This window comes from Salvelinus fontinalis, chromosome 11 (genome assembly GCF_029448725.1).
Source record: "Salvelinus fontinalis isolate EN_2023a chromosome 11, ASM2944872v1, whole genome shotgun sequence".
NCBI lineage: Eukaryota > Metazoa > Chordata > Actinopteri > Salmoniformes > Salmonidae > Salvelinus > Salvelinus fontinalis.
In genome coordinates, this window is record NC_074675.1 from 56,462,504 (window position 1) to 56,485,171 (window position 22,668).

Here is a 22,668-nt window from a genome sequence, read left to right on the forward strand (position 1 = left end):
TTTTAAAATTTTCCGGGTCAAGGTTTGGCTTTTTCAAGAGAGGCTTTATCACTGCCACTTTTAGTGAGTTTGGTACACATCCGGTGGATAGAGAGCTGTTTATTATGTTCAACATAGGAGGGCCAAGCACAGGAAGCAGCTCCTTCAGCAGTTTAGTAGGAATAGGATCCAGTATGCAGCTTGAAGGTTTAGAGGCCATGATTATTTTCATCATTGTGTCAAGAGATATAGTACTAAAACACTTAAGTGTCTCTCCCGATCCCAGGCCCTCGCAGAGCTGTGCAGATCCAGGACAGCTAAGCCCTGGAGGAATACGCAGATTCAAAGAGGAGTCCGTAATTTGCTTTCTAATGGTCATGATCTTTTCCTCAAAGAAGTTCATGAATTTATTACTGCTGAAGTGAAAGCCATCCTCTCTTGGGGAATGCTGCTTTTTAGTTAGCTTTGCAACAGTATCAAAAAGAAATTTTGGATTGTTCTTATTTTCCTCGATTAAGTTGGAAAAGTAGGATGATCGAGCAGCAGTGAGGGCTCTTCGGTACTGCACGGTACTGTCTTTCCAAGCTAGTCGGAAGACTTCCAGTTTGGTGTGGCGCCATTTCCGTTCCAATTTCCTGGAAGCTTGCTTCAAAGCTCGGGTATTTTCTGTATACCAGGGAGCTAGTTTCTTATGACAAATGTTTTTCGTTTTTAGGGGTGCAACTGCATCTAGGGTATTGCGCAAGGTTAAATTGAGTTCCTCAGTTAAGTGGTTAACTGATTTTTGTCCTCTGACGTCCTTGGGTAGGCAGAAAGAGTCTGGAAGGGCATCAAGGAATTTTTGTGTTGTCTGAGAATTTATAGCACGACTTTTGATGCTCCTTGGTTGGGGTCTGAGCAGATTATTTGTTGCGATTGCAAACGTAATAAAATGGTGGTCCGATAGTCCAGGATTATGTGGAAAAACATTAAGATCTACAACATTTATTCCATGGGACAAAACTAGGTCCAGAGTATGACTGTGGCAGTGAGTAGGTCCAGAGACATGTTGGACAAAACCCACTGAGTCGATGATGGCTCCGAAAGACTTTTGGAGTGGGTCTGTGGACTTCTCCATGTGAATATTAAAATCACCAAAAATTAGAATATGATCTGCTATGACTACAAGGTCTGATAGGAATTCAGGAAACTCAGAGAGGAACGCTGTATATGGCCCAGGAGGCCTGTAAACAGTAGCTATAAAAAGTGATTGAGTAGGCTGCATAGATTTCATGACTAGAAGCTCAAAAGACGAAAACGCCATATTTTTTTTTGTAAATTGAAATTTGCTATCGTAAATGTTAGCAACACCTCCGCCTTTGCGGGATGCACGGGGGATATGGTCACTAGTGTAACCAGGAGGTGAGGCCTCATTTAACACAGTCAATTCATCAGGCTTAAGCCATGTTTCAGTCAGGCCAATCACATCAAGATTATGATCAGTGATTAGTTCATTGACTATGACTGCCTTTGAAGTGAGGGATCTAACATTAAGTAACCCTATTTTGAGATGTGAGGTATCACGATCTCTTTCAATAATGGCAGGAATGGAGGAGGTCTTTATCCTAATAAGATTGCTAAGGCGAACACCGCCATGTTTAGTTTTGCCCAACCTAGGTCGAGGCACAGACACAGTCTCAATGGGTATGGCTGAGCTGACTACACTGACTGTGCTATTGGCAGACTCCACTAAGCTGGCAGGTTGGCTAACAGCCTGCTGCCTGGCCTGCACCCTATTTCATTGTGGGGCTAAAGGAGTTAGAGCCCTATCTATGTTGGTAGATAAGATGAGAGCACCCCTCCAGGTAGGATGGAGTCCGTCACTCCTTAGCAGGTCAGGCTTGGTCCTGTTTGTGGGTGAGTCCCAGAAAGAGGGCCAATTGCAGATCCATCTTGCAGATCCTCGGAATACCCAGCCAGCTCTATATGTATCACCGAGACGTGGCTGAAGGACGACACGGATAATAAGATATTACTGTTTTTAATGTCCCGTTGGTAGGATAGTCTTAATCATTTATTATCCAATGACTGCACGTCGGCCAAAGTCGGACTCATTTAAGAAAAGGCACTTTGGAACTCTGTTGCAACTGAGGACGGACGATTTTTACACGCTTCAGCACTCTGCTGTCCCGTTCTGTGTGGCCTACCACTTCGCTGCTGAGCCGTTGTTGCTCCTAGACTTTTACACTTCACAATAACAGCACTTACAGTTAACCGGGGCAGCTCTATTAGGGCAGACATTTGTACTGACTTGTTGGAAAGGTGGCATCCTATGATAATGTCCCGTTAAAAGTCACTGAGGTCTTCAGTAAGGCCATTCTACTGCCAATGTTTGTCTATGGAGATTGCATGGCTGCTTGATTTTATACACCTGTACAGCAACGGTTGTAGCTGAAATAGCCTAATCCACTAAATTGAAGGGGTGTCCACATACTTTTGTATATATATATATAGTATACCTGGAACAGCTGGGGGTCTAGAGATGTTTGACAACCAGTTTTAATGTCTGTTCCCCCCCCCGGGTGGGAAACAAGAGTACAAGAGCCTACCAACACAGAAAATAGTTCTGTACTCTATAAAACGTCAGCACATTTTTTTTGTTCATGGCAAAGCGGTTAGTTAGAATGTCGGTAGACAACGATATAAAAACCTCACAAAACAAATTGAAAGGACATACAAGAGCAAGGAGGAAAATGTTAAGATTTTATTTACAAAGTAAATTTTTGTACATTTTGTCTTAACTTACAGAAAGTAAAAACACAGCCACAACTAGGAGGCTTGCATCCCCAGTGGTACCCTACGTAGTGCACTACGTAGGGGACAGGGTGTGTCTTCTAGCTCCGGTCCAACCCAAAACACAAGGGAGGGAGGAGACAGACAGCAACAAACAAAAAAAATTAAGAAAAACAACAAAGTCTTCAGAAAAAATATTTTAAAAGCTCTGGTTTATGTACTACATGACCCCTTATTCCCTATATAGTGCACTAAAGAGACCTACACGGGCCCTAACCAAAAGTAGTGCGTGCACAAAATAGCCAATAGGGTGCCATTTGGTACACAGGCACTGTTGGGGGGAGTTGTTCCCCTTGTTTGGGGAAAAGCGGGCGGTTGGTTGTCCGGGCGATGAGGTCGTTAACAGACAAGAGAGCTCTGAAAGGAGTTGATGACATCACGGAACCTCCGGGCGGATGATGTCACAGAGAGCCCCTCCCACCACCTGGTGATGTCACGGAATGCTGCGCGGTGAGGACAACGGGACAACTCAAAGGGGTGTGTGTGTGTGTGTGTGTGTGGAGCCACGTCATCAGAATGACACACTATTCCCTATATATAGTGCACTACTGTTGACCAGGACCCACAGGGCTTTTCTGATGGGTTCAAGGCTTTGGGCCCTGGTCAAAAGTAGTGCACTATATTAGGGACTAGGGTACTATTCGGGACATCCTAGGTTGGCTGGAGGGATTTGGGGGAAAGGACAGAGACAGTCAAGGGGGGGGGGGGGCAACAGAAGGCAAAGAGGGGTATCTGAGATACTGAGGGGTCGGGGGAGGAATTGTGACCGAATCAACGCAATTATTAGCCACTTTCAGTAAAACATACCGAAACTAGGCCTATATGCAAATAGACCGTTGCCATATATGATGCCACCAATTTGTAAGTCGCTCTGGATAAGAGCGTCTGCCAAACGACTTAAATGTAAATGTAAAATGACTCTGTGACATTTACCTTAACCTCTGCTGTAAACACAGACCGAGTCGACGGCTTGTTTAGAGATTAAAGAACGCTACAGGAATCATACCCTTCGCTAGTTAGTGAGTTATTAGCCCTTTTTTTTACGTCTTAAAGGGACAGTGTTGTATTTTGAGACGGGCTTGAATAAGCTCAGTAGCCAATAGGCAGAGGGAAGCATAATTTGTCTGATTCTCTGTAATATTGGTATGGGAATAACGATGGATTTTATTTTGTAAAATAGTTTCCTGCCTCAAACGTGACATTTTCAGTCCCCTAAAGTCTAATGGAATGTAGGTCCTACATTGAACACCACACTTTGGCTGCTCCTGTAGGCTGAATGACAGAACAGCTATTTCCATGTTAAAATATTATGGGATGCCCTTTTTCCCCCTTGTTTTTGATGGTAGGCCACTCTGGTAGACCTACATTAGGATCAAATAGATGTGTAACTGTTGCCAAGTAGGCTACAGTGGCTAACTTACAGCCTCAGTGTTCACAGGAAACGCAACATGGAAGCAGAACAGAATTCTCACAAAGTTCAAGTTTTCAATCAGCAAAAAAATTAAGAGAACATTGGTGGATACGTATCAGAGATACTGAGGGGGTGAAGGGGAGGTATCAGAGATACTGAGGGGGTGAAGGGGACGTAGAGATACTGAGGGGGTGAAGGGGACGTATCAGAGATACTGAGGGGGTGAAGGGGACGTAGAGATACTGAGGGGGTGAAGGGGAGGTATCAGAGATACTGAGGGGGTGAAGGGGAGGTATCAGAGATACTGAGGGGGTGAAGGGGAGGTATCAGAGATACTGAGGGGGTGAAGGGGAGGTATCAGAGATACTGAGGGGGTGAAGGGGAGGTATCAGAGATACTGAGGGGGTGAAGGGGACGTATCAGAGATACTGAGGGGGTGAAGGGGAGGTATCAGAGATACTGAGGGGGTGAAGGGGACGTATCAGAGATACTGAGGGGGTGAAGGGGACGTATCAGAGATACTGAGGGGGTGAAGGGGAGGTATCAGAGATACTGAGGGGGTGAAGGGGAGGTATCAGAGATACTGAGGGGGTGAAGGGGACGTATCAGAGATACTGAGGGGGTGAAGGGGAGGTATCAGAGATACTGAGGGGGTGAAGGGGACGTATCAGAGATACTGAGGGGGTGAAGGGGACGTATCAGAGATACTGAGGGGGTGAAGGGGACGTATCAGAGATACTGAGGGGGTGAAGGGGAGGTATCAGAGATACTGAGGGGGTGAAGGGGACGTATCAGAGATACTGAGGGGGTGAAGGGGAGGTATCAGAGATACTGAGGGGGTGAAGGGGAGGTATCAGAGATACTGAGGGGGTGAAGGGGAGGTATCAGAGATACTGAGGGGGTGAAGGGGAGGTATCAGAGATACTGAGGGGGTGAAGGGGAGGTATCAGAGATACTGAGGGGGTGAAGGGGAGGTATCAGAGATACTGAGGGGGTGAAGGGGACGTATCAGAGATACTGAGGGGGTGAAGGGGACGTATCAGAGATACTGAGGGGGTGAAGGGGACGTATCAGAGATACTGAGGGGGTGAAGGGGAGGTATCAGAGATACTGAGGGGGTGAAGGGGAGGTATCAGAGATACTGAGGGGGTGAAGGGGACGTATCAGAGATACTGAGGGGGTGAAGGGGAGGTATCAGAGATACTGAGGGGGTGAAGGGGACGTATCAGAGATACTGAGGGGGTGAAGGGGAGGTATCAGAGATACTGAGGGGGTGAAGGGGACGTATCAGAGATACTGAGGGGGTGAAGGGGACGTATCAGAGATACTGAGGGGGTGAAGGGGACGTATCAGAGATACTGAGGGGGTGAAGGGGAGGTATCAGAGATACTGAGGGGGTGAAGGGGAGGTATCAGAGATACTGAGGGGGTGAAGGGGAGGTATCAGAGATACTGAGGGGGTGAAGGGGAGGTATCAGAGATACTGAGGGGGTGAAGGGGACGTAGAGATACTGAGGGGGTGAAGGGGAGGTATCAGAGATACTGAGGGGGTGAAGGGGAGGTATCAGAGATACTGAGGGGGTGAAGGGGAGGTATCAGAGATACTGAGGGGGTGAAGGGGAGGTATCAGAGATACTGAGGGGGTGAAGGGGAGGTATCAGAGATACTGAGGGGGTGAAGGGGAGGTATCAGAGATACTGAGGGGGTGAAGGGGAGGTATCAGAGATACTGAGGGGGTGAAGGGGACGTAGAGATACTGAGGGGGTGAAGGGGAGGTATCAGAGATACTGAGGGGGTGAAGGGGACGTAGAGATACTGAGGGGGTGACGGGGAGGTATCAGAGATACTGAGGGGGTGAAGGGGAGGTATCAGAGATACTGAGGGGGTGAAGGGGACGTATCAGAGATACTGAGGGGGTGAAGGGGAGGTATCAGAGATACTGAGGGGGTGAAGGGGAGGTATCAGAGATACTGAGGGGGTGAAGGGGACGTATCAGAGATACTGAGGGGGTGAAGGGGACGTATCAGAGATACTGAGGGGGTGAAGGGGAGGTATCAGAGATACTGAGGGGGTGAAGGGGAGGTATCAGAGATACTGAGGGGGTGAAGGGGACGTATCAGAGATACTGAGGGGGTGAAGGGGAGGTATCAGAGATACTGAGGGGGTGAAGGGGACGTATCAGAGATACTGAGGGGGTGAAGGGGAGGTATCAGAGATACTGAGGGGGTGAAGGGGACGTAGAGATACTGAGGGGGTGAAGGGGACGTATCAGAGATACTGAGGGGGTGAAGGGGACGTAGAGATACTGAGGGGGTGAAGGGGAGGTATCAGAGATACTGAGGGGGTGAAGGGGAGGTATCAGAGATACTGAGGGGGTGAAGGGGAGGTATCAGAGATACTGAGGGGGTGAAGGGGAGGTATCAGAGATACTGAGGGGGTGAAGGGGACGTATCAGAGATACTGAGGGGGTGAAGGGGAGGTATCAGAGATACTGAGGGGGTGAAGGGGACGTATCAGAGATACTGAGGGGGTGAAGGGGAGGTATCAGAGATACTGAGGGGGTGAAGGGGAGGTATCAGAGATACTGAGGGGGTGAAGGGGACGTATCAGAGATACTGAGGGGGTGAAGGGGAGGTATCAGAGATACTGAGGGGGTGAAGGGGACGTATCAGAGATACTGAGGGGGTGAAGGGGACGTATCAGAGATACTGAGGGGGTGAAGGGGACGTATCAGAGATACTGAGGGGGTGAAGGGGACGTATCAGAGATACTGAGGGGGTGAAGGGGAGGTATCAGAGATACTGAGGGGGTGAAGGGGAGGTATCAGAGATACTGAGGGGGTGAAGGGGAGGTATCAGAGATACTGAGGGGGTGAAGGGGAGGTATCAGAGATACTGAGGGGGTGAAGGGGAGGTATCAGAGATACTGAGGGGGTGAAGGGGAGGTATCAGAGATACTGAGGGGGTGAAGGGGAGGTATCAGAGATACTGAGGGGGTGAAGGGGAGGTATCAGAGATACTGAGGGGGTGAAGGGGACGTATCAGAGATACTGAGGGGGTGAAGGGGACGTATCAGAGATACTGAGGGGGTGAAGGGGACGTATCAGAGATACTGAGGGGGTGAAGGGGAGGTATCAGAGATACTGAGGGGGTGAAGGGGAGGTATCAGAGATACTGAGGGGGTGAAGGGGACGTATCAGAGATACTGAGGGGGTGAAGGGGAGGTATCAGAGATACTGAGGGGGTGAAGGGGACGTATCAGAGATACTGAGGGGGTGAAGGGGACGTATCAGAGATACTGAGGGGGTGAAGGGGAGGTATCAGAGATACTGAGGGGGTGAAGGGGAGGTATCAGAGATACTGAGGGGGTGAAGGGGACGTATCAGAGATACTGAGGGGGTGAAGGGGACGTATCAGAGATACTGAGGGGGTGAAGGGGAGGTATCAGAGATACTGAGGGGGTGAAGGGGAGGTATCAGAGATACTGAGGGGGTGAAGGGGACGTATCAGAGATACTGAGGGGGTGAAGGGGAGGTATCAGAGATACTGAGGGGGTGAAGGGGACGTATCAGAGATACTGAGGGGGTGAAGGGGACGTATCAGAGATACTGAGGGGGTGAAGGGGAGGTATCAGAGATACTGAGGGGGTGAAGGGGACGTAGAGATACTGAGGGGGTGAAGGGGACGTATCAGAGATACTGAGGGGGTGAAGGGGACGTAGAGATACTGAGGGGGTGAAGGGGAGGTATCAGAGATACTGAGGGGGTGAAGGGGAGGTATCAGAGATACTGAGGGGGTGAAGGGGAGGTATCAGAGATACTGAGGGGGTGAAGGGGACGTATCAGAGATACTGAGGGGGTGAAGGGGAGGTATCAGAGATACTGAGGGGGTGAAGGGGACGTATCAGAGATACTGAGGGGGTGAAGGGGACGTATCAGAGATACTGAGGGGGTGAAGGGGAGGTATCAGAGATACTGAGGGGGTGAAGGGGACGTATCAGAGATACTGAGGGGGTGAAGGGGAGGTATCAGAGATACTGAGGGGGTGAAGGGGACGTATCAGAGATACTGAGGGGGTGAAGGGGACGTATCAGAGATACTGAGGGGGTGAAGGGGACGTATCAGAGATACTGAGGGGGTGAAGGGGACGTATCAGAGATACTGAGGGGGTGAAGGGGAGGTATCAGAGATACTGAGGGGGTGAAGGGGACGTATCAGAGATACTGAGGGGGTGAAGGGGAGGTATCAGAGATACTGAGGGGGTGAAGGGGAGGTATCAGAGATACTGAGGGGGTGAAGGGGAGGTATCAGAGATACTGAGGGGGTGAAGGGGAGGTATCAGAGATACTGAGGGGGTGAAGGGGACGTATCAGAGATACTGAGGGGGTGAAGGGGAGGTATCAGAGATACTGAGGGGGTGAAGGGGACGTATCAGAGATACTGAGGGGTGAAGGGGACGTATCAGAGATACTGAGGGGGTGAAGGGGACGTATCAGAGATACTGAGGGGGTGAAGGGGAGGTATCAGAGATACTGAGGGGGTGAAGGGGAGGTATCAGAGATACTGAGGGGGTGAAGGGGACGTATCAGAGATACTGAGGGGGTGAAGGGGAGGTATCAGAGATACTGAGGGGGTGAAGGGGACGTATCAGAGATACTGAGGGGGTGAAGGGGAGGTATCAGAGATACTGAGGGGGTGAAGGGGACGTATCAGAGATACTGAGGGGGTGAAGGGGACGTATCAGAGATACTGAGGGGGTGAAGGGGAGGTATCAGAGATACTGAGGGGGTGAAGGGGAGGTATCAGAGATACTGAGGGGGTGAAGGGGAGGTATCAGAGATACTGAGGGGGTGAAGGGGAGGTATCAGAGATACTGAGGGGGTGAAGGGGAGGTATCAGAGATACTGAGGGGGTGAAGGGGACGTAGAGATACTGAGGGGGTGAAGGGGAGGTATCAGAGATACTGAGGGGGTGAAGGGGAGGTATCAGAGATACTGAGGGGGTGAAGGGGAGGTATCAGAGATACTGAGGGGGTGAAGGGGAGGTATCAGAGATACTGAGGGGGTGAAGGGGAGGTATCAGAGATACTGAGGGGGTGAAGGGGAGGTATCAGAGATACTGAGGGGGTGAAGGGGACGTAGAGATACTGAGGGGGTGAAGGGGAGGTATCAGAGATACTGAGGGGGTGAAGGGGACGTAGAGATACTGAGGGGGTGAAGGGGAGGTATCAGAGATACTGAGGGGGTGAAGGGGAGGTATCAGAGATACTGAGGGGGTGAAGGGGACGTATCAGAGATACTGAGGGGGTGAAGGGGAGGTATCAGAGATACTGAGGGGGTGAAGGGGAGGTATCAGAGATACTGAGGGGGTGAAGGGGACGTATCAGAGATACTGAGGGGGTGAAGGGGACGTATCAGAGATACTGAGGGGGTGAAGGGGAGGTATCAGAGATACTGAGGGGGTGAAGGGGAGGTATCAGAGATACTGAGGGGGTGAAGGGGACGTATCAGAGATACTGAGGGGGTGAAGGGGACGTATCAGAGATACTGAGGGGGTGAAGGGGAGGTATCAGAGATACTGAGGGGGTGAAGGGGAGGTATCAGAGATACTGAGGGGGTGAAGGGGACGTAGAGATACTGAGGGGGTGAAGGGGAGGTATCAGAGATACTGAGGGGGTGAAGGGGAGGTATCAGAGATACTGAGGGGGTGAAGGGGACGTATCAGAGATACTGAGGGGGTGAAGGGGACGTATCAGAGATACTGAGGGGGTGAAGGGGACGTATCAGAGATACTGAGGGGGTGAAGGGGAGGTATCAGAGATACTGAGGGGGTGAAGGGGAGGTATCAGAGATACTGAGGGGGTGAAGGGGAGGTATCAGAGATACTGAGGGGGTGAAGGGGAGGTATCAGAGATACTGAGGGGGTGAAGGGGAGGTATCAGAGATACTGAGGGGGTGAAGGGGAGGTATCAGAGATACTGAGGGGGTGAAGGGGAGGTATCAGAGATACTGAGGGGGTGAAGGGGACGTAGAGATACTGAGGGGGTGAAGGGGAGGTATCAGAGATACTGAGGGGGTGAAGGGGACGTAGAGATACTGAGGGGGTGAAGGGGAGGTATCAGAGATACTGAGGGGGTGAAGGGGAGGTATCAGAGATACTGAGGGGGTGAAGGGGACGTATCAGAGATACTGAGGGGGTGAAGGGGACGTATCAGAGATACTGAGGGGGTGAAGGGGACGTATCAGAGATACTGAGGGGGTGAAGGGGACGTATCAGAGATACTGAGGGGGTGAAGGGGACGTATCAGAGATACTGAGGGGGTGAAGGGGAGGTATCAGAGATACTGAGGGGGTGAAGGGGAGGTATCAGAGATACTGAGGGGGTGAAGGGGACGTAGAGATACTGAGGGGGTGAAGGGGAGGTATCAGAGATACTGAGGGGGTGAAGGGGACGTATCAGAGATACTGAGGGGGTGAAGGGGAGGTAGAGATACTGAGGGGGTGAAGGGGACGTATCAGAGATACTGAGGGGGTGAAGGGGACGTATCAGAGATACTGAGGGGGTGAAGGGGACGTATCAGAGATACTGAGGGGGTGAAGGGGAGGTATCAGAGATACTGAGGGGGTGAAGGGGAGGTATCAGAGATACTGAGGGGGTGAAGGGGACGTATCAGAGATACTGAGGGGGTGAAGGGGAGGTATCAGAGATACTGAGGGGGTGAAGGGGACGTATCAGAGATACTGAGGGGGTGAAGGGGACGTATCAGAGATACTGAGGGGGTGAAGGGGAGGTATCAGAGATACTGAGGGGGTGAAGGGGAGGTATCAGAGATACTGAGGGGGTGAAGGGGACGTATCAGAGATACTGAGGGGGTGAAGGGGACGTAGAGATACTGAGGGGGTGAAGGGGAGGTATCAGAGATACTGAGGGGGTGAAGGGGACGTATCAGAGATACTGAGGGGGTGAAGGGGACGTATCAGAGATACTGAGGGATGGAGGGGAGGTAGAGGTATTGAGGGGTGAAGGGGACGTATCAGAGATATTGAGAAGTGGAATCAGACATTGAGGGGTGGAGGGGGGGACACTGAATCTTCATCATCGTCATCATCCTCAGGATCCCTCTTCCTCTTCTCTCCTTTCGCTGGAGAGTCATCCTCATCTAGAGAAGAAACAGAAGAGGACATTTAGACACGGGCACCAAACAGAATAACGTGATGTCTGTGTCCCAAAAGACCCTATGTAGTGCACTACTTAGACCAGGGTCCATAGGGCTCTATGCACCTTATTCCCTATGTAGTGCACTACTTAGACCAGGGTCCATAGGGCTCTATGCACCTTATTCCCTATGTAGTGCACTACTTAGACCAGGGTCCATAGGGCTCTATGCACCTTATTCCCTATGTAGTGCACTACTTAGACCAGGGTCCATAGGGCTCTATACACCTTATTCCCTATGTAGTGCACTACTTAGACCAGGGTCCATAGGGCTCTATGCACCTTATTCCCTATGTAGTGCACTACTTAGACCAGGGGATCACAGCCTTTAAAACACTAGACCAGAATAGAGCTACACTAGACCCGAATAGAGCTACACTAGACCAGAATAGAGCTACACTAGACCAGAATAGAGCTACACTAGACCTGAATAGAGCTACACTAGACTAGAATATCAAATCAAGTTTATTTTATATAGCCCTTCGTACATCAGCTAATATCTCGAAGTGCTGTACAGAAACCCAGCCTAAAACCCCAAACAGCTAGTAATGCAGGTGTAGAATGCAGGTGTAGCTACACCAGACCAGAAGAGAGCTACACTACACCAGAATAGAGCTACACCACACTGGAATAGAGCTACACCAGACCAGAAGAGAGCTACACCAGACCAAAATAGAGCTAGGCCAGACTAGAGCTACACCAGACCAGAAGAGAGCTACACTACACCAAAATAGAGCTAGGCCAGACTAGAGCTACACCAAAATAGAGCTAGGCCAGACTAGAGCTACACCAGACTAGAGCTACACCAGACCTGAATAGAGCTACACTAGAATAGAGCTACACCAGACCTGAATAGAGCTACACTAGACCTGAATAGAGCTACACTAGACCTGAATAGAGCTACACTAGACCTGAATAGAGCTACACTAGACCTGAATAGAGCTACACTAGACCTGAATAGAGCTACACTAGACCTGAATAGAGCTACACTAGACCTGAATAGAGCTACACTAGAATAGAGCTACACTAGAATAGAGCTACACCAGACCTGAATAGAGCTACACTAGAATAGAGCTACACTAGAATAGAGCTACACCAGACCTGAATAGAGCTACACTAGAATAGAGCTACACTAGAATAGAGCTACACTAGAATAGAGCTACACTAGAATAGAGCTACACTAGAATAGAGCTACACCAGACCTGAATAGAGCAACACTAGACCTGTGATTGGATAACGCTACTAACCATCATCTTCGTCGTCATCATCATCATCATCGATATCTCCGTTCACCTCCCCATCCTAGAGAGAGAAACAGTTAGTACAACGAACACCCGCCCGCAGTGTCGTTTCAGGGTCAAGCTAGCGCCCGCAGTGTCGTTTCAGGGTCAAGCTAGCGCCCGCAGTGTCGTTTCAGGGTCAAGCTAGCGCCCGCAGTGTCGTTTCAGGGTCAAGCTAGCGCCCGCAGTGTCGTTTCAGGGTCAAGCTAGCGCCCGCAGTGTCGTTTCAGGGTCAAGCTAGCGCCCGCAGTGTCGTTTCAGGGTCAAGCTAGCGCCCGCAGTGTCGTTTCAGGGTCAAGCTAGCGCCCGCAGTGTCGTTTCAGGGTCAAGCTAGCGCCCGCAGTGTCGTTTCAGGGTCAAGCTAGCGCCCGCAGTGTCGTTTCAGGGTCAAGCTAGCGCCCGCAGTGTCGTTTCAGGGTCAAGCTAGCGCCCGCAGTGTCGTTTCAGGGTCAAGCTAGCGCCCGCAGTGTCGTTTCAGGGTCAAGCTAGCGCCCGCAGTGTCGTTTCAGGGTCAAGCTAGCGCCCGCAGTGTCGTTTCAGGGTCAAGCTAGCGCCCGCAGTGTCGTTTCAGGGTCAAGCTAGCGCCCGCAGTGTCGTTTCAGGGTCAAGCTAGCGCCCGCAGTGTCGTTTCAGGGTCAAGCTAGCGCCCGCATTGTCGTTTCAGGGTCAAGCTAGCGCCCGCAGTGTCGTTTCAGGGTCAAGCTAGCGCCCGCAGTGTCGTTTCAGGGTCAAGCTAGCGCCCGCAGTGTCGTTTCAGGGTCAAGCTAGCGCCCGCAGTGTCGTTTCAGGGTCAAGCTAGCGCCCGCAGTGTCGTTTCAGGGTCAAGCTAGCGCCCGCAGTGTCGTTTCAGGGTCAAGCTAGCGCCCGCAGTGTCGTTTCAGGGTCAAGCTAGCGCCCACAGTGTCGTTTCAGGGTTAAGCTAGCGTCCTCAGTGTCGTTTCAGGGTCAAGCTAGCGCCCGCAGTGTCGTTTCAGGGTTAAGCTAACGTTAGCGCGCTAACTTGTTGATCATGCTTTGCGAAACGATATGGTGTTTATATAAGAAACTCTAGGTGTCAGCAGAGGCTGTATTTAGAGTCAGGCCTACTTTGAGAATATTGTTAAAGCATTCCGTTACCCCCTGATTGGTAACAGGGGGTGCGGTCGGTCTTTAACCAGTTCCGGAGGGCGGCACTGAAAATTATACAAAAATTGCCCCCTCCACGGGCCGGATCTTACCTCTTCACTCTCCGCACTGTCGTCATCTTCCTCTGCAATGACCTCTTCATCATCATCCTCCTCTTCATCAAAGTCCTCCTCAGACTCTCCCCCTTTTTCACAGGACAGACCAGAGACTACATTAGACCCACTATCCCCCCCCCTGTGTTCTACAGGACAGACCAGAGACAACATTAGACCCACTATCCTCCCCCAGTGTCTGTCGTTATATCCCGATGAAAACAGCTTGTCTGTCAAAACGATGGTTATTAAATAATTGCATCTGAGGTCCCAGAGTGCGAGTCTCTCCGTTCATTTTTCCAAGTGTTCTACTCCGCTAGCCAGCACCTCGCCTGCGTTTCTTTCGCCTCTAGGGGCCTCCGATTAATCCGGTGACTCTACAAACTTGTTGGATGCATTTGCAAATATCATACCCCCCCCCCAAGAAGTGCTAACCTCAGCTAACCTCTCCTGCAGCAGTCACGTTCGGGATCTACACGGGTCCTTCCGGACAAGTCAGTTAAAACGACACAATCATACCAGATCCAACTTTTGACCTTATTTACAATTCTGGATCCGGACGTGATTATTCGGGTACAGGTGGATACCGTGAAGACCACTAAAATCAGAGTACATCAGTCTCCCTCCTCCCACTCTGTTCCACAGGACAGACTATGGACAACATCAGCCCAGTCAAGTACCATATCAATGAGTTGGATATGTCTGAAAACGGACCCCTAGATAGGGTACTACTTTTGACCAGGGCATTCACCATCTTCATAAAGAGTAATAATCAAACAGGTCCATTCATTTGCCGAGCCAGAATCAAGTGACCGTGTCCATTTATTTCCCCGACATAAATTACAGATTTTTTCGGGGGGGGCAATTACATGGTGTCCTTTGAATGTTCTGCTCATTTGTAAACACTGGGAAATTGCAATTTCTAAATCAGATGTAAGTTCCACTTCAGCAAGTTTTACCTTCATCATCATCGTCGTCATCGACCCCGTCTCCCTCGCCGTCCGAGTCGGAGGCCTCGCAGTCTTCGATATCGTAGCCATCCAGGTACGTGAGCTGTGGGAGGAGCTTGAAGATGCTCTCTCTGTAGTCTCCCAGGTTGGTGACCTCACAGTTAAAGAGGTCCAGAGACTTCAATACGGGAAGTTTTTTCTAAAATGGCGGCGAGATTATGACAGTTATTCACAAACTACAACTGACGTATTCACAGTTACAAGACATATGAAGAGCGGAAACGGTCGTATTTCAAGTTAGATAAAGGGGGGTTATAACCCATCGTACTCTCAGCTATTAGTCTTATAAAAACAGCCACAACAGTCTTATTCACCAGTGGTTCCAGTGTACTGATGTCCTTGAACTTGTTCCCAGAGAGGTTGAGGTGTGTGAGGTTGACCAGCCTCTCCGCCAGCACCTCCAGACCCCCAGATATCCTGTTGTCACTCAGCTCCAACTACAGAAGAAGAAATCACGCCCGGGTGTCACTGAGTAGACTGATACCCCAATGTCATTGATCTACAATCCATAGATTAAGGCTGTACAGTGAAATAACTATCCCCCCCCCCCCCCCCAATGCAATACTAAAGTCTAATAGATCCACGTGTGATTTTAGATGTCAAATTAACAACTTGAATGTTGTTGATTTTATATAACCATTATATACCTTCCAGCTGAGGGCAGGAAACACATTATTCAGCATCACATGGCCCAACTTTCAGTTTAAAAAATGAAATAACCTACTATTGTAGATTCATGGTCTACTGTGACGTTATTTAAAAAAGCAGTACTAAGGCAGTGAGACCTCGTGTGCAGGCTAGCTCCCTTTTTCCAGTTTGGGGTATGGAGATGTAGTGCACTGTAAAATAAACAGGGTGCCATTTTGGGACACACACCCCCATTGTGGTTGTACCTTTTTTAATTTCCCCAATTTGGGAATGTTTGAGACGTTGATGAGGCCGACGTTGATGAGGCTCAACAGTTCCAGGTTCTCAAATTCCTCCGTTACGCCCTCCATCTTCCCCTCGTTGGACCGGCAGTTATCTAGGACCAGTTCCTGAACCTGGGAGATAAACACAGGAAGAGAGAGAGAGAGGTGGGGAGGAAGAGAGAGAGAGAGAGAGAGGTGGGGAGGAAGAGAGAGAGAGAGAGAGAGGTGGGGAGGAAGAGAGAGAGAGAGAGAGAGGTGGGGAGGAAGAGAGAGAGAGAGAGAGAGGTGGGGAGGAAGAGAGAGAGAGAGAGAGAGGTGGGGAGGAAGAGAGAGAGAGAGAGGTGGGGAGGAAGAGAGAGAGAGAGAGGTGGGGAGGAAGAGAGAGAGAGAGAGGTGGGGAGGAAGAGAGAGAGAGAGGTGGGGAGGAAGAGAGAGAGAGAGGTGGGGAGGAAGAGAGAGAGAGAGGTGGGGAGGAAGAGAGAGAGAGAGGTGGGGAGGAAGAGAGAGAGAGAGGTGGGGAGGAAGAGAGAGAGAGAGGTGGGAGGGAAGAGAGAGAGAGAGGTGGGAGGGAAGAGAGAGAGAGAGGTGGGAGGGAAGAGAGAGAGAGAGAGAGGTGGGGAGAGAGAGAGAGAGAGAGAGAGAGGTGGGGAGGAAAGAGAGAGAGAGAGAGGTGGGAAGGAAGAGAGAGAGAGAGGTGGGAAGGAAGAGAAAGAGAGAGAGAGAGGTGGGGAGGAAGAGAGAGAGAGAGAGAGAGGTGGGGAGGAAGAGAGAGAGAGAGAGAGAGGTGGGGAGGAAGAGAGAGAGAGAGAGAGAGGGGTGGGGAGGAAGAGAGAGAGAGAGAGAGAGGGGTGGGGAGGAAGAGAGAGAGAGAGAGAGGGGTGGGGAGGAAGAGAGAGAGAGAGAGAGAGGGGTGGGGAGGAAGAGAGAGAGAGAGAGAGGGGTGGGGAGGAAGAGAGAGAGAGAGAGAGGGGTGGGGAGGAAGAGAGAGAGAGAGAGGGGTGGGGAGGAAGAGAGAGAGAGAGAGGGGTGGGGAGGAAGAGAGAGAGAGAGAGGGGTGGGGAGGAAGAGAGAGAGAGAGGGGGTGGGGAGGAAGAGAGAGAGAGAGAGGGGTGGGGAGGAAGAGAGAGAGAGAGAGGGGTGGGGAGGAAGAGAGAGAGAGAGAGGGTGGGGAGGAAGAGAGAGAGAGAGAGAGGGGTGGGAGGAAGAGAGAGAGAGAGAGGGGTGGGGAGGAAGAGAGAGAGAGAGAGGGGTGGGGAGGAAGAGAGAGAGAGAGAGGGTGGGGAGGAAGAGAGAGAGAGGGGTGGGGAGGAAGAGAGAGAGAGGGGGGGAGAGAAGAGAGAGAGAGGGGGGAGGAAGAGAGAGAGAGGGGGAGGAAGAAGAGAGAGAGGGGGGAGGAAGAAGAGAGAGAGGGGGGAGGAAGAAGAGAGAGAGGGGGGAGGAAGGAGAGAGAGAGAGGTGGGGAGGAAGAGAGAGAGAGAGAGGTGGGGAGGAAGAGAGAGAGAGAGGTGGGGAGGAAGAGAGAGAGGTGGGGAGGAAGAGAGAGAGAGAGAGGTGGGGAGGAAGAGAGAGAGAGAGGTGGGGAGGAAGAGAGAGAGAGAGGTGGGGAGGAAGAGAGAGAGAGGGGGGGAGGAAGAGAGAGAGAGGGGGGGAGGAAGAGAGAGAGAGGGGGGGAGGAAGAGAGAGAGAGGGGGGGAGGAAGAGAGAGAGAGGGGGGGAAGAAGAGAGAGAGAGGGGGGGAAGAAGAGAGAGAGAGGGGGGGAAGAAGAGAGAGAGAGGGGGGGAAGAAGAGAGAGAGAGGGGGGGAAGAGAGAGAGAGGGGGGGAGAGAGGGGGGGAGAGAGAGAGAGGGGAGAGAGAGAGAGAGGGGAGAGAGAGAGAGAGGGGAGAGAGAGAGAGAGAGGGGGAGAGAGAGGGGGGAGAGAGAGAGGGGGAGAGAGAGATGGGGGGAGAGAGATGGGGGGAGAGAGATGGGGGGAGAGAGATGGGGAGAGAGAGAGATGGGGGGGAGAGAGAGATGGGGGGGAGAGAGAGATGGGGGGGGGGGAGATGGGGGGGGGGGGGAGAGATGGGGGGGGGGGGGAGATGGGGGGGGGGAGAGATGGGGGGGGGAGAGATGGGGGGGGGGAGAGAGATGGGGGGGAGAGAGATGGGGGGGGGGGGAGGGGGTGAGAGGAAAATATGTTGTTTCAGTAGTAACACTAGTTATTTGGAATATTTTACCAGTATATCAAAACGTTTGTGTGTTTCGAAGTTATTTTATTTGGCCTGTGAATCGTAGCCATGCTTAGAAACCGAACTGTTTGTAAACTCTGGACACGTGATGTAGCGTTAAATGTACCAGCTAAAGTAGATACACGTTGTTAGCCAGCTACTATAGCCAACTAAATAACGATATTTAACCGGTTAAAATGTCCTCAAACGGTTCATGTCTATGTACATTTAATATCGTTTCAGTCGACAAAATATTTGGTAGCTTTTAACCGGTGAAAAATGGTCTGATGATTCGCTGTCTTGGTAGCTAACTAGTTAGCCAACATGCTAACTACGCGCCTTACACGTTGAGTTCTCAAATAATGGCTACCGCAGTCAAGTTCAGTGTGCTAACTACTATAGCTAGCTGATGTTAACTACGGCTTTTTCTTTGATACTAAGCCTGGTTGTTACAAAATATACATATGTATAAAATAAAAACTACAGCAGGTGGCTTGCAATATAGAAATACAACAAGTTTTTTTTGGGGGGGGGTAAAATATTTAGTTACTTAGCCATTTTGTTAGCCATTATCCTGTTTACCTCACGGACCCGGTTTGTCTGGTTGTACAGTTAACGTTGGTGATTCAGCTAACTTAAGCTGGCGATCCCAAAACCAACGAATCAAATACAGTTTGCTAGCTAGTTTACAATATACATATTTATCTTAACAATTTTGATTCGGAGAAAACGTAAAGTGGTAAAAGAGTATACATTTCTAGTAGTAGGCTTGTTCTTATGGGAGGACCCCATGTGCTCGCCATGACTTCCACACACCGTAAACTTTGGTGTTACCTAGTTAGATAAGTACAGGTAACGTTAGTCAGATCTAGTTAAATCATATAATGTTACTTACATCCGACGGCGTCCTATTTCTCAGTTCTAGGTGAATTCTCTTTTTCATGTCCATGTTCCCCCTCTTCTCTCTCGGATCTGGTTGGAAAGTGTTGGTTTCTACCGCCTGCTATAGCTAACTATCGGAAGAGCGAAAGAACAGCCTTTCGTTCAAATCAGAAAGTGGGTCAAATGCGAATAGCTTGGGTTTTTGCGCCGAGTCTAAACCCCGGTGAAACGAAATACTCAACAGCGCCCCGTGTGGTTGCGTTCCCACACTGCAACCAAACATGCATGGCCTGTTGACGAATTCCCGCTAGTGCAGCTTGTTGAGCTGAAAAGAACCATTTACAATACTTGTGATGCATTTAAAATTAAAATTAATTACGACGGATAGACACGTGACTGTTTGTTTTTTGGCTATTTATGAGAGAATTTGACCGTTATTGTTATTATTATTACTGTATTTAATTAATCGAACATAATTCTCTAATTTCAAGTTCTTTGTTGCCGGCATTGTTGATGGACTATCAGTTGTTACCACACGGTAACGATGTTGCTATTTCATTTGCATGACTACAGACTCTTTCTCAAGCCTTAAATTACAAAGTACAATAATTCACCTACTATGGAACTGTCTGGAGTTGGAGCCGTAGAATTACGAATTTAGAACTATCTCCAGTTGTAAGGTATGAAACCACTTGGCTTGTAATGTTTTACTGGGGTCCATTATTCCGATTAAGAACTTTCACCAGCTCTGGTGTTCTACCCAGTTTCTTCACACCTTTTTCAAGTCTCTTGTTTTACCCCCGAAGTCCCATTCATTGTGCATCACTGTAGCCTGCTGTTGTTTATTGCTGCCGTCACAGTTTAAAGCTGCAGTCTGTAAATTCAAACAAACATATCGTGTGAGTTTAAGAAAGACACTAGAGCACCTGTCCAGTTTTTTTTTTTTTTGTGTGTCATAATGTTTATTTTAATAAGTCACATAATTATACTGTAGTCATCTCACAACAGACACATTCACAACATGGGACGGCGGTCCAAACACAGGATGAAGAGAGAGATGAAGAGGAGAGAGGGTTCATATCCCGCCGCTCCCTCTATCCCACGATGACAGAACAGTTCTGTTTTCAGAGCAAAACACCCATCCAACAACAAACCAAGGTAACGTCCTATTTATTTATAAAAATGTAACCTTTATTTATCAGTTATTTAACGAGGCAAGTCAGTTAAGAACAAATTCTTAATTTACAATGACGGCCTGGACCCGGCCATGCTGAGACCCGGCGACACTGGGCCAACTCTGTGCCGCTCCAAGGGGACTCCCAAACACGGCCCGGATGTGATACAGCCTGGATTCAAACCAGGGACTGTAGTGACACCTCTTGCACGGAGATGCAGTGCCTTAGACCATTGTGCCATTCGGGAGCCCACTCCCTATATAGTGCACTACTATAAGGTTGTAAGCGACCCCTAAACTCTATTGTGGAGCTTCTCTTAGTGATCCCACACCTTTCCTTCGCAGTAAAGAAACCACTCTTGTAGAAAGGATGAACCCTATTTTGACTCCGGTCAACACCACTGAGGTAATAATAATACAATATATACACTGTAGGTTCCAGCCAGGCGCTTAGTGATGATGACACCACCACAGCAGCACCAATACTACATCACCAAAGCACAGTGAGACCACTGGAAAAAGTACAGAAAGAAAATATACACCACTACTGCTTTAATAACCAATGTTTGGTGTTTATAGAGTACGTATGGTGTATATACAGTTTGTAGGGTGTACGTACAGTAAGTATGATCAGTTTGTAGGGTGTACGTACAGTAAGTATGATCAGTTTGTAGGGTGTACGTACAGTAAGTATGATCAGTTTGTAGGGTGTACGTACAGTAAGTATGATCAGTTTGTAGGGTGTACGTACAGTAAGTATGATCAGTTTGTAGGGTGTACGTACAGTAAGTATGATCAGTTTGTAGGGTGTACGTACAGTAAGTATGATCAGTTTGTAGGGTGTACGTACAGTAAGTATGATCAGTTTGTAGGGTGTACGTACAGTAAGTATGATCAGTTTGTAGGGTGTACGTACAGTAAGTATGATCAGTTTGTAGGGTGTACGTACAGTAAGTATGATCAGTTTGTAGGGTGTACGTACAGTAAGTATGATCAGTTTGTAGGGTGTACGTACAGTAAGTATGATCTGCTAGTCATGAAACTATGCAGCCCACTCACTCAAGCTTCCAGAAAATTGGAACGGAAATGGCGCTCCACCAAACAGGAAGTCTTCCGACTAGCTTGGAAAGACAGTACCGTGCAGTATCGAAGAGCCCTCACTGCTGCTCGATCATCCTATTTTTCCAACCTAATTGAGGTGAATAAGAACAATCCTAAATAAATTTTTGACACTGTCGCAAAGCTAACTAAAAAGCAGCATTCAACAAGAGAGGATGGCTTTCACTTCAGCAGTAATACATTCATGAACTTCTTCAAGGAAAAGATCATGATTATTAGAAAGCAAATGACGGACTCCACTTTGAATCTGTGTATTTCTCCAAAGCTGGTCGGAAGGGGCAACAGTGTCCCCCGACCCAACCCCTGTCTCAGTCTCCAGTATCTATGATGCAATAGTCTATTGTGCCGGGGGCTAGGGTCAGTCTGTTATACCTAGTGTAATTCTGTCTTATCCGGTGTCCTGTGTGAATTTAAGTGTGCTCCCTCTAATTCTCTCTTTCTCCCTCTCTCCCTCCCCTACCGGAGGACCTGAGCCCTAGGATCATGCCTCAAGACTACCTGGCCTGATGACTCCTGGCTGTCCCCAGTCCACCTGGTCGTGCTGCTGCTCCAGTTTCAACTGTTCTGCCTGCAGCTAGGGAACCCTGACCTGTTCACTGGACGTGCTTCCCTTGTCCCGTACCTGCTGTTTTGGACTTTCTCTCTCTACCACACCTGCTGTCTCAACCTATACATACTCAGATTATAATGCTCAGAATTATCTGTGGTTCTGGGCCATTAGCTCATATTATAATGCTCCTTCACCCAAATACAGATAGCTGATATTCTGAAAGAGCTGCAAAACCTGGATCCTTACAAATCAGTTGGGCTAGACAATCTGGACCCTCTCTTTCTAAAATGATCCGCCGAAATTGTTGCAACCCCTATTACTAGCCTGTTCAACCTCTCTTTCATATCGTCTGAGATCCCCAAAGATTGGAAAGCTGCCGCGGTCATCCCCCTCTTCAAAGGGCAAGACAATCTAGACCCAAACGGTTACAGACTGATATCCATCCTGCCCTGCCTTTCGAAAATCTTTGAAAGCCAAGTTAACAAACAGAACCAACTGGCTCCAGGGCATCTATAGGTCTTTGCTAGGTAAAGCCCTGCCTTATCTCAGCTCACTGGTCACCATAGCAGCACCCACCCGTAACACGCGCTCCAGCAGGTATATCTCACTGGTCATCCCCAAAGCCAACACACACTTTGGCCACCTTTCCTTCCAGTTCTCTGCTGCCAATGACTGGAACGAATTGCAAAAATCACTGAAGGTGGAGTCTTATATCTCCCTCTCTAGCTTTAAGCACCAGCTGTCAGAGCAGCTCACAGATCACTGCACCTGTACATAGCCCATCTGTAAATAGCCCACCCATCTACCTCATCCCCATACTGTTATTTATCTTTTTGCTCTTTTGCACCCCAGTATTTCTACTTGCACATTCATCTTCTGCA

The 22,668-nt window shown here is 49.4% G+C and overlaps 1 protein-coding gene across 1 annotated transcript; it reads right to left on the reverse strand.

Moving 5' to 3' along the window:
- Positions 1 to 2,701: 2,701 nt before the first annotated feature.
- On the reverse strand, positions 2,702 to 19,201 carry LOC129865987 (acidic leucine-rich nuclear phosphoprotein 32 family member D-like). Its single transcript, XM_055939119.1, has 7 exons — positions 18,958 to 19,201; positions 15,835 to 15,984; positions 15,256 to 15,378; positions 14,891 to 15,080; positions 13,932 to 14,023; positions 12,682 to 12,736; positions 2,702 to 11,378 (listed from the first exon to the last, which is right to left on the reverse strand). The coding sequence occupies exons 1-7, from the start codon at positions 19,009 to 19,011 to the stop codon at positions 11,275 to 11,277; spliced, it is 768 nt and encodes a 255-aa protein (XP_055795094.1). The 5' UTR covers positions 19,012 to 19,201; the 3' UTR covers positions 2,702 to 11,274.
- Between the last annotated feature and the right edge of the window lie 3,467 nt (positions 19,202 to 22,668).

Coding starts and splice junctions, on each gene's coding strand:
- LOC129865987 (XM_055939119.1), bottom strand. CDS start 19,011: ATGGACATGAAAAAGAGAATTCACCTAGAACTGAGAAATAGGACGCCG. Junction 15,379..15,834: donor AATTGGGGAAATTAAAAAAG/GTACAACCACAA, acceptor CTTCTTCTGTAG/TTGGAGCTGAGTGACAACAG. Junction 14,024..14,890: donor TGACGACGATGATGATGAAG/GTAAAACTTGCT, acceptor CCTGTGAAAAAG/GGGGAGAGTCTGAGGAGGAC.